At 37.9% G+C, this 12,523-nt stretch overlaps 1 protein-coding gene across 1 annotated transcript in view; it reads left to right on the top strand.

The window, feature by feature from the left end:
- The window catches only part of LOC145988388 (5-taurinomethyluridine-[tRNA] synthase subunit GTPB3, mitochondrial), an 81,825-nt gene extending 75,084 nt beyond the window's left edge, over positions 1–6,741 (top strand). The window contains exon 9 of the mRNA XM_083123268.1: positions 6,491–6,741. Within this exon, the coding sequence (XP_082979394.1) occupies positions 6,491–6,725 (235 nt within the window). The 3' untranslated portion in view covers positions 6,726–6,741. The remainder of the gene's footprint in view (positions 1–6,490) is intronic.
- Positions 6,742–12,523: the final 5,782 nt, after the last annotated feature.

The raw sequence follows: 12,523 nt of genomic DNA, 5'->3' as shown, positions 1-12,523 counted from the left end.
CCAACCCAAGCCACTTCCCCCTCTCCCTCCACTGTGTTTAGTATCCCAAAGCTTTCACTCTTTAACCACCTTATTTATTCTGTAATAGTAGAAAGGGAAATCAAAATTACGTTATGGATTTGCAGTGCTCAGGAATTTATTTTCTGTTATTTCTTGCCCAACAAATACCGCTGATACACATCCCATGTGATGAGAGGTGCATGCTCGAATTCTGCCTGCTTTTCTTGTGACGCAGAACATTACATAGCAAAGTAAAAATCGTGGAAAATGGCCTTTAAAATTTCATTGTGGTTTTGATCATTTTCTCTTTACTTTTTCTAAAAAGAAAAACAAAACATTCAAAATATATACTTTTTCCATGACTGTTGTAACATTTACACTCTGTAAAGAAAAAATAGTGACACTTGCTCGGATATGGTTTTCACAAAATTATGAAGTGAATTAAAACAATAAGAAAAGCAGGATTTGTCCCCCAGCCATATTTGTGAAGGAGCGTTCTCGAATGCATTAGTAAACTGTAGAACGAGCAGGGGTGATGAAGCGTTGCAAGGGAGCAGATAGGAGGGAGTGAGAGAGGCAGGAGGCATTGTCGGTTGTGTTCGTTCGATAGATAACCTCTCATCATGTGATGCCTCTCTCACTCCCTCCTATCATCGCAGGAAGAACGGAAGGTGGTTTTGCGAAAACGATGACATTTATGCAACACCCCCAGTTCTTTTCTATTTTCATTTATTTTTTTATGTTTCAATGCAAGAGGCTTCCTCTGGTGCTACTCTGTTGCTTTCGAGGTGCATTGTGCAGGCAGGAAGTTTGCATCGCACGAAGCACTCATCAACCTCCATGCAACAGAGTAGCATCAGAGGGAGCCTCTTGCATTGAAACATAAAAAAATAAATGAAAATAGAAAAGAACTAGGGGTGTTGGTTAATGAATCTTGTGAAAACCATATCCGAGCAAGTGTCGCTATTTTTCCTTTACAGAGTGTATAAGAGGCCCATTCAGAATCGTCAAATTAGCAGTTAGCAGAACAAGATTTCTTTCATTAAGGCATTTACACACTCCAAATATATGTAATATTATTTGGCCAGTAATACATTTTAATTTTTATTTTCTTTCTCCTTATCTTTTCGTTCATTCAAAGTACCACAAAAATCAGAATGTTCCTTCATTTTGTGATGACCTTATTTCAACTGCATTGCACATTTTTGTCACCATCTTGAATGGAATACTGTTGCTATATTCAGAAACTACAGAATTCAAGCTTTACAATGATATATAACATGATAGGGTTCCGTAAACATGAAAAAAATATTCCGTGCATAATACACACCACAGTCTTTAGGCGAAATTTTTTTGGAAAAAAGTGTGCATTATACATGAGTAAATACGGTATGCACTTTAGAAAAGCACCTTTTTAAAATGTTTTCTTTAAGTTACCACAAAAACTCCATACTCTGTTCCAGGAATCTCTACAGTGAACAAACAAAAACAAGTTTCTGTGCAAGTAGTGACTCAAGATGGCACGACTAATGAACACAAGATTTTTTTGATTGATAGATTGATTGATTGAGTTGGTGTTTTAAGTCCACTTTATGCACAGTAAGTCTAATCGGGACTGGACCTACAGCTTAAAGTGGGATCCCAACCACTATGTGCCTCCACCGGGTATCAAACGCGTGACGGAACACATACGAGGGTCACTATTTTTATTTTGAGCCTTGGCAACACTGATTGAAGTTAGGCACGATTTGACGTTTGCACGGAATCGTCTAGCATTATTGACCATAGCGTACTTCAAATGTTTTGTCAATAGCTTCATTTGTGTTCTTTATGTTGCCTTGGAGATTGCGCGACAACAATAAAATGGAATTAACTCGTGAACATTTTCGTGCAATGATTTTTTACGATTTTCGACGTGGATTATCAAGACAAGAGTGCATTGATCAACTTACTTCCACATTTGACGATGAAGCCCCATCCTTTGCCACTATGAAACGCTGGTATAACGAATTTAATCGTGGCCGCCATTCGCTCACCGACGAGATTCGCGAAGGTCGTCCAAAATCAGTTGTTGTTCAAGAAAACATTGATGCTGTGCAAAACCTAATACTGCAAGATCGTCATGTGACATACTGTGAGATTGAGGCAACCATAGACATTAGTTCCACCAGCATATATATAACATTACATGATCATTTAGCTGTGAGAAAGGTATGTTCTCGTTGGATCCCACACAATTTGACAAAAACTCAAAATGACGCTCGCGTCAATTGGTGCAAACAAATGCTCAATAAATACAATCGTGGTGCTTCAAAAGACGTATATAAGATTGTAACAGGTGACGAATCATGGATATATGCATATGAGCCGGAACGTAAACAGCAGTCGACTGTATGGGTGTTTCAAGATGAACCCAATTCAACAAAAGTTGTTCGTGCTCGAAGCACATCGAAACAAATGGTCGCCTGTTTATTCGGGAAAACTGGTCATGTGGCAACTGTGCCTTTAGAGGAACGTAGAACGGTCAACTCTGAATAGTACACAACAATTTGTTTGCCAGAGGTCTTCGGTCAAATACGGAAAACAAACAAACACCGTCGGATCATTCTTCATCAAGACAACGCCAGCTATCACACATCTCGTCTAACAACTGACTTTATGAACAGTCAAAAAATAGAATCGATGGGTCATCCATTGCACAGTCCTGATTTGGCACCCAATGACTTCTTCTTGTTCCCGAATGTCAAGAATAAATTGCATGGACAACGATTTTCGTCGGCGGAAGATGCCGTTGATGTGTTCAAAAACCATATTATGAGGTGTCTCAAGAAGATTGGAAAAACTGCTTTGACAAATGGTTCGAACGAATGCAAAAGTGTATTGACCATAAAGGAGAATACTTCGAAAAACAATAAAGCAGTTTTTCAATGCCAAATTCCTGTTTTTTCATTGTTAGGCTCAAAATATAAATAGTGACCCTCGTAAGAGGAAACGTGATTACGTGGAGGTGGAATCTGCAGCTACCAGCTGTTAGCAGTAGCATGTACTGCTTCCCTCCACCCATGGGCTTTCTCCCCTTGTCTGCCATTATACATGGCCTTGTTTCACAGATTCCTTGGATAGAGTATATGCAAACAAATATTTTTCAGCTCATATGTGCATTTAAAATGCGCATTTGCATTTACAATATGCGTAACTATCCAGGACCCAGTTATGAATCTTTGGATCATTTTAAAATAAAACTTGACATGATTTATGTTATACAAGGGCTGTTCAAAAAAGAAACCAAACTTTTACAAAATTGAGAAAATGGTAATGTTCACCAGCTATTTCGACCTGTCTCCTTCAAAATACTCCCCTTCACTGTGCACTCTGCTACCAGCATTTCTTCCAGTCCTGGAATGCCTGCTGGAACTCCAGTTTTGGAATGGTCTGTAGACTCTGTAGCGAATTCTCCTTGATCTCTTCTATTGTCTGGAGTCTGCAACCTTTGAGGGTTGATTTCAACTTGGGGAAGAGGAGGAAGTCTGCTAGTGCCAAATCAGTGGAGTAGGTAGGTTGTGGGACAAGTGTCTGGTGCTTTGCCAAAAACTCACGGATAACAAGTGAGGAATGAGCACATGCATTATCGTGATGAACCATCCAGGACTTATGGCACAGTGGTATCGTCGTCGCCTTGTAATCAAGGGGTCCTTGGGTTCAATGCTCAGTGGAGGTGCATATTGGTTCGGATTCCACTTTAAACTGTAGGTTCAGTCCCAATTAGCCTTACTGTGCATAAAGTGTACTTAAAACACCAACTCAATCCATCAAACCATCCAGGACTTGTTCTACCACATCTGTGGCCTATTGCACTGCACTTTTACTTGGAATCATTGCATGAAAGGCTTTCAGGTTTTCATTCTAAAAATATTTAGTAAGCTGAATTAAAGCAAATTAAAACACTGCAAATAATATGGAAATTTGACTAGGTTGTTTTTTCCCCCCTAAATCTGTGGGAATCCTGCTAGGTAAAAATACAGATCATATAGTATATACAAAGTTTATCTGCAAAGTTATTTTACAAAGACAAGGCACGTGAATATAGCAAACAGATAAAAACAAAATGTTACACACTGTTTATTGATATTTCAGATCAGTAATTATTCGTATTCTTGCCATTAAGCAATGTGTCCGTGTCAGCTGATACATGGTACACTAATTAATTAATGCAATCTGTATCTACTTCTACTTTTTTCAGACATATTGTGTGTGACTACAATATGATATAATTAAAAATTAAACAAGCATATTATTTTTTCCTATGATTTTCAACTTGATCACAAAGATTTATCAGGCTGTCTGATTTTATGATAATGATATTTTCTACACACACACGAAACGATACTTTGTTTATATGGAGAAATGCAATCAGGTTGGAATTTTCAAGTCGTTCCATTTTCTAAAATTGTAGCTTTGTTAAAGTGATTTAGTTTATTTTACATTGCTTTTTTGCCACTTTTGCCACTTTTGGCTAATCACGAATATGAGGAGTGATGATATGTTGAAATTGATGAAGGGGACACACAGAACACCCATGCCCAGACTGGATTCGAACCCAGGACCCCTGTCATCGTTGCATGTTGTGCTAACCACTCCACCATGGGTCAGCTGTTAGAGTGATTATTTTAGAATGGTAATGTAGTTGCCTGTGTGTAGAAAAATCTCAATATTGTAAAATAGGCTCTTGTCATCAAGCTGATAGGTTGCCGTTAGAAAATATACAGAGCTTAAAAATAAATTAAACCTTATGAAAAAGTTTAGTCTTAAAAAATATTAGGCGCATCCAGAAAGTAAGTTCCTGGGGTCGTGCACAAAAAGGAAACATTATTCCATTCAATGATTTATTGCCACAGATACAGCACTTGTCCAGTTACTTGTCAACATAGTTCCTGCTGGAATTCAGGCACTTGTCATAGCGTGGGACCAACTTCCGTATACCTGCATCATAGAAGTCCGCCGCCTGGGCTCCGAACCACTGTGTGACAGCCGTCTGAACCTTTTCGTCGCTGTGAAAATGTTGACCGGACAGGAACTTTTTCAGGTGCAAGAACAGGTGGTAATCACTGGGAGTGAGATCTGGGCTGTACGATAGATGATCGAACACCTCCCAACCGAACCTGTCCAGAAGGGCTGCAGTGTGCCTAGCCATATGCGGCTTGACATTGTCATGCAGCAAGATCACCCCGGCACTGAGCTTACTGCGTCGCTTATTCTGAATGGCTCGTCCCAATAGCCCCAGTGTTTCACAGTAACGGTTAGCGTTCACAGTCTCATCTCTGAGCAGAAACTCGATGAGCAGAATCCCTTGTCTGTCCCAGAACATCGTGCACATCACTTTTCACGCCGACACAGTCTATTTGAACTTCGTCCTGCATGGAGATCCACTGTGACGCCAATGCATGGACTGCTTCTATCTTTCTGGGGTACTGTATGCAACCCACGTTTCATCTTCAGCAATGATCTGGTTGAGAAAATCGTCATCATCATGGTAACGTTGCAGAAATGTCTGAGCCGTGCCCATGCATTTTCCTTTGTGTTCGGGCATCAGTTGTATCGGTACCCACGGGGCACACAATTTCCGGCTGCCCCATACACCTGGCACAGGTGACGATGAATTTCAATCGGCTGTATGTTTTGTGCGTTCAAGAACTTGATCACCGAATGAACCTCGCACGTGGCGGGATATGGAAGAAGAGCCGCCATGTTTCATCGCTGCCGCGACGCTACTGAGGACTTTCAGGAGGTGTCTTCTAGGACATTCACTAGCCAGGGCATGTGCCTCTAAGGCATGCACAAAACCGGTTTCAATACGCATGGCCTGCCACCTGTGGGCGAGTGTGAAAAATACTTTCTGGATGCTCCTAATACCATGTTTCTTTGCATGATCATCACAGATTTTATGTCAATTAAAAAGAAAAATGTGCCAATATTGCAGGTATTTAAAAATCATTTATTTTTAAACTGTCTTTAGTGCAAGATTAGGATGCACGGAATATTCATGAATATACGCTACAATTGAATAGTCCAAATTGACACATATCATTTCTTCTTGACATTGTAAAGAACATTTTTCCGGTCTGAAAAAAAATAATGCATTGGTTTGTTATTGATTTGTGCATTATGATCTAAATATTATGTATGAAAAAATTACTATAGTATTCCGAAGTACGGATTTCCAAATTTAATCATCTGTGTCATTGGTTTTGTTATCTGACACGCCAATGTGGTGATTACACGATGAATAGGTAGGAATATGTTGGATTTTGTATCGAAAAAGAAAGTTGCGACCATGATGCAGTAAAATATGGAAACTGTTGTGATTACAGTAAAATTTATATGTACATTTTTCATTCTGTGAGAAATAACGTGTAAGTTTTAAAATAAATAGTATAATGTATTGTAAAGGGTTGGTTACAAAACACTGATACCAGCTGTTCTTGTGCTGCAGGTGCGGCTGCCCCTCAAGAGAGAATCCGATGTTGACTCAGGCAAGATATAGGAGCAACCTGAGAGAGTGTGTGGACAACTTGGATAAGTTCTTTATGATGATAAAGTCCAGTGATCTTGTTCTTGCAGCCCAGCAGCTTAGAAAGGCTCTCAGAAGTATTGGAAAGATAACAGGACATGCAAGCACAGATGAAATACTTAGCGTGATATTTAAAGATTTTTGTATTGGAAAATAAATGAGTTTTTTTTATTTATGTTTGTGTTTTCACTATCTTCCGTCACCATTGTCACTCTCTGTTCGGGTTGGTATAGAAGTCAAGCCTTTCTATCTTCTTCCGATCTACCACTCCTCTCTTCTTCACATACTCCACTACCTGCTCCATGCTCAGACATTTGTCTACCAGTCTGGAAATACTGGAAGTCCAGGAATTTACTTTTTTTTGGAAAAGCCATGGAAATATCAGGGAAATTTACTGTTTTTGGAAAATCAACATTTTTGTAGTAGTGCATTGAACATAGGTTTTTGAATAAAGGAAAAAAAAAGAACAAGCAAGACATTTTAAATTCTTGTGGACAAACTATACTTGAATTTGATATACTGAGTATTACCAGTAGTTACAGTAGAAATTGCATATTAAATACTCTTAGCAAAAAGGAGTCGCACTTTGAACTACTTTTAAGTAGTTAATCTACTACAGTAAGTAAGCATTTATCATTTTTTTGATGCAATTTTTGGGTTGTTTGGTTAATATTAGGATTAATACATTTTACTATAATTATGTATTATTGATGCTACAATTTTTGTGTATTGTGCATGTTACTACATAATATAAGCAATACTAAATTAGTATAAAATTGAACTTACTTACGTGAGTATGAAGTTTACAAAAACGTTTCAGGGTACAACTGCCCCCTTCATCAGGTTCATATTTTCTCTAGGCACTAATCATAATGTCGCGTCACTAAGTGTTAAAAAAGGATTAGGTTAGAGGTTTGGTTAAGAAACACTTGAAACAATCACTGCCAACCTTCCTAAAAACAACCAGTTAAAAATCCCATTTTAAAAAGTTCCCCATTTCCCATGAGACCTCTTAGACCGGGGTCTTATAAAATCGGTAAAACACGTTCGGTTGCACAGTCAGCCCCCCCCCCCCCCCCAAAGAGTACTAAAATTAAATAATCAAAATATACTTTTTTTTAGCATTTGTTGCATAATTTTTATTATACATGTTTATTATGGACTTATGGTGAACTTTAGTGCTGGCCATGAAACTAACGTGGGTTTTTAACGATTTCATGTGTTCCCGTTTTTAAGGTGTTGCAATCAAAATGGGTGGTTTGTCTTTACGGGATTTTTAATATGTGGAGTTTTTTAAATTAGGAATGTGTCAGAGATAGTTTTAAGTGTTTTCAACCCTACCCTCAACCTAATCCTCTTTTAACACTTTTTAACACGGCACTATGTTCAGTGCTTAGGAATATATTTACGAACCTGATGGAGGGGGCAGTTAGACCCTGAAACGTCGCTCCAAAAAAAGCTTCATACTCACTCACGTAAGTAGTGTTAAACGTAATACAATTTAACGTTGTTTAAACTAGACGTAAGCTAGATAATGAATACGCTCTGTTATACTACTATTCTTTTATCATATTTTTACCTATTCAATTAAAATTATTGTAATTTTATTATTATTATTATTATTATTAAGGCACTGGTCGGACACCCCTGAAATGTATTTCTAGATACGTGCCTGCTAGGATTCTGTGCCAAGACAGCCTGCATCTTTGTTTGGTATGCTACCTCTACTATCCCTTTAATGGTGTGGAAAGTAGTGTGTTCAACAATGGAGAATGCCTCACCTATACCGCGTTTGTTAGAACCTGTCCTGTTTCCCGCGCTAGCGATCGCTCGACAGTTTCGGTGCCAATGAGAAACGAGGAAAAAATCGTCTGCTGGGCAGCGAGGAGCGAATGGAAGCCAGAAGAGAGGTGCTTACGTAGACGCTGTTGCGACGTTGAGCATTTTAATTGGCTGCCTGGCTTTGACTTTCCTCAGCACGGAGAAAAGCCAGCAACCAGCTAGCGTGGGAACCGGGACAGGTTGTAACAAACGTGGTATAGTCAGTTTACTCCACATTTTTCCAATTTCGTGATGCAGGCTGGAATATGTGGAAATTTGCACAGACACTGACACCCCTTGCTGGTGTATTACTTCTTTTGCCACTCGAATTTATTCAAGGGTCTCAAACTTTTGTAGTGGAAATTATGGGTCGTTCTTAATAAAAGTTAATTTTAAACTTGCACAAAAGGTTTAAAAGGCACTTTTTCAGGGTGCTTTTAGGCATTTTGGGTCCCCTAGAATTTCAGTATAGGAGTGCTCTGTACTTGGAACTCAAAGATCTCTAAATAGCATATACCCATTCCCAGATTTATATATGAGGGGGGTTCAAGTCAATCCGGGACTTTTGAGTTTATAAAATAAAAGAAAAAAATTCAAGGGGTGGAAACTGCTTTTATTTTTCGACATACTTCCCTGCTACATTTATACACTTATTCCATCGTTTAACTAATGCCTGGAAAGCTTCGGCATAGAAAGATTTGTCAATACGTTTGAACCATTCTAGGACAGCCTGCTTCACTTCATCATCACTGCTGAAATGTTGACCTCCGAGGAAGTCTTTTAGGGGTCCAAACCGGTGGAAATCACTTGGCACTAAGTCCAGACTCTAACGGGGATGTGTCAATAATTTCCAGCTGATTTCCTCGAATGCTTGCATAGTGCGTTGAGCGGTATGAGGTCTTGCATTGTCGAAACAGAACACCCTTCATGATCAAACCAGGCCGTTTCTTCCTCAGATTCTTATACACAACATGCAGAACACGGCAGTAATTTTCACTGTTGATACTAACACCACAGGGTAAAAAATCCTCATGAAAAATCCATGACAAGCTGTTCTACATGCTGAATGTCTAGAAACCACCATGACCGGGATTGTCGGTGACAGACGTACGGCCATCTTTGAGCGCTTGCACCATTCAAATGTCGTACAGCGGCTGAGTGTTTCATCACCGTACTATGCTTGCAATCTTCTGTAAATTTCAGCTGCTTTTATGTCCTCCTCCACTAAAAACTTCATCACCACACGCTGTTCCGTGTACATGTTCAGACTGTTGTCCACCATCTAGAATACTGGTCTCTGGACTGGCATGTGCAATGAACACTGCCTACCAGTAACAGGACACAGTTACCAGTTTTTACTGCATGCACTACCTCCACCCTGGGATATTGACTTGAACGCCCCTCGTATATATATCTAGAGGCCCCCTTACACATAGTTTGTTAAAACATTTAGACCATGTTATGTCAGATTGTTAGTTATATTATTTTTTTATGTTTACCATATTCCAAATGTGTCATTCTTTTAATTAAGTAGTAATCATTTTCCCCTGGAGGAGCCCCTCTGCAGGTGGAGGCACCCCCTAAATCCCGGCCTTATCAAAGTTGCATATTTTTACGCCTAGAATAAAACAGCCTACTGAGCATGTTGTTTGATTCTAATAAAAAAAATATTAATTATATCACAACTTCGTTCTCTGGCCATTCCTTTCACATTCGAATAACAAGGTTAGGGGAAGTTGATAGAAAAGTTTAAATTTGTTTCGCCGTAATACAGTGAAGTTTGTAATAGGATGATAATTTGTGAATATTTCTAGTATCAATAATATTCAAAAGTAAAATATATGTGAATACGAGAATTTATTATTACTTATTCCAATATTCACATTTTCCTGAAGCACAAATATTTATTGAATTTGTTTGGGTGGGCAACCACCATCCCTGTTGCCATCTCTGTACCCATATTCCTCGAAATTAATTGTTATGGGGGGAAAAAGGGTATGATACACTTCATGAAATGAATATACACATAGAACATTTACAACAATGCATATTTATTTGACCAAGAGTAGTCGACATATTTACATGTATATATTTATAAATGTACATAAAAATGTCAATAATATACAAATTATGTGTACAATAACTGTTCCCATGATGGGAGTGATGTTTCTTAATGAAATATATGTGTGTGTCACTCACAACCTCTATGAGAAAAAGTTCACTGCAAAACCAAGATCAAGTTAACATATTTTTTAATGCATTTGTATTTTTGTTATTTACATCGCATCTCTGCCACTTTTGGCCAAATGCGGTGATGAGGATGGGTGATGATTAAATGAAATTGATGAAGGGACACTCACAAAGAACACCCAGGCTAAGAACTTCAGTGGCATGATTGAAAGTTGACCATTTAATTTGCTTGGCCACCAAGCTGGAGCTTTTCTCTGATCTGAATTATTACACATTAATATAAATATATTATTATTATTATTATTAGCTAAAGCATTATGTAATTAAGATGTTAGCTGCAAACATAATTTCTAATTTTCTCTCTCAACATATTACTGCATCACTTATTAATTACAATTAAGTGTTTGGCTGGCTTATCAAGAGACATTAGTTTTCTTTCAATAAACACGTTTCGTGACAGAAAAAACAAAGATTGAACTTCATGCTATATGTTAGCATCATAATTAAAATAAAAGTCTATCTGAAACATGATACTTAACAGCAAAAACATTTCAGCGAAAAATGCAGTCTTGACCAGGACTCGAACCTGGGTCTCTGGCATACCGTACCATTGCTCTAACCACTGAGCTACCGAGCCAGCCTGGCCTCGCTTGATTTTTCCCTATCGCTATTTTAACTGCATGGAATCGTCTCTGCTAGTGCTACCGCAATGGGTTCTGTTGCCTTTGAAACACAGTAGACTTCGACATTGCCTAATGTACAATGATACTTCACGCATGTAATAAAATTCTAATGTCAAGAGACAGCTTAAATATGGCACATTCTAAGATTAACATTTCATTCATTCATTACAAAACTGCAGGGTCCAAGAGTTGACCTTTTGCAAAGACATGCAAATGCCAACCTCTCTTCCATGTAGTACACCCCCTGGACTGCATTTTGCAGACTAGCGAAGCTCTGGCATCTGGACTTATGACCAGTATACCCCTCTGAGGGGCTCATGTTGTGTGCTGTCCTTTTGTGCCTGTGACTGTCCTTTCATCCATTTCATCTCATCACCATTCATTCTCATCTTCGCAATTAGCCAAAAGTGGCAGAGAAGAAAAGTGAAATAAATCAATCAAACTGCAACATAGCGTTATTAAGAAGTTAGGCTCTTTAACATTACTTTTAGGCACATATTGAAATTTTCCAAAAGAATGACTTTTGGTATATTATAATAAAAAACTTATTCACTATAGTATATTCTAACATACTAATCTCTAGATTCTTAAGAAATGTAATTATTTTGTCTTGTTTGCATTGTTTGAATGCATGTTTCTTAACTGAAATGATGTAGGTAATAAAGCACTCTTATGTATGCAGTGATAATTTAGTTTCATGATGGCATTCAATCTACCTTTTGTTTTAAGCACCTCCGTGTTCAATTTATGTGTAAATATTTCTTGTCCTTTGAGTTAATGCAAATGTTCAATCAGGGGTAGAAAAATACAAGGTGCTCAGTCACACGGTCACTTGGAAATTTTCACCTGCCATCTGAATTTTCAAATCCAGTTGTTTTATTTTGTTTTAAATAATTTGAGGTCTTCTGAAAATTTACATAAATAAGAATTACATTTTATTTTTATGTTTGTGTACCATGCATATCATTAAATCAGAATAATAAACATGTCATTATACATTTTTGCACTGTTGTTAACCAAATTTTAAAATCTGCATCAATATGTTTGAGTCTGCTATATAGAATACATTGCATAGTTGCTGGTATTTATGATTACCAGTAGATCCTTCTTCAGGAAGGCCACTCCGGTGCAAGAATTAATTATTTTTAATCTAATCTTGTATTAATTAAGAAATTAAATCTGTTGTCACATTTCAAAATGTGTAGCTTTATCTTAGTTGGATTCATGGCTTTCTTAGCTCATAATGTAATTTTTTTTAAAA

Source organism: Lepisma saccharinum, chromosome 5 (assembly GCF_977018435.1).
Source record: "Lepisma saccharinum chromosome 5, izLepSacc3.1, whole genome shotgun sequence".
Classification (NCBI taxonomy): Eukaryota; Metazoa; Arthropoda; class Insecta; order Zygentoma; family Lepismatidae; genus Lepisma; species Lepisma saccharinum.
Note: the sequence above shows the minus strand (reverse complement) of the source record. Positions and strands in the feature narration are given on the sequence as shown.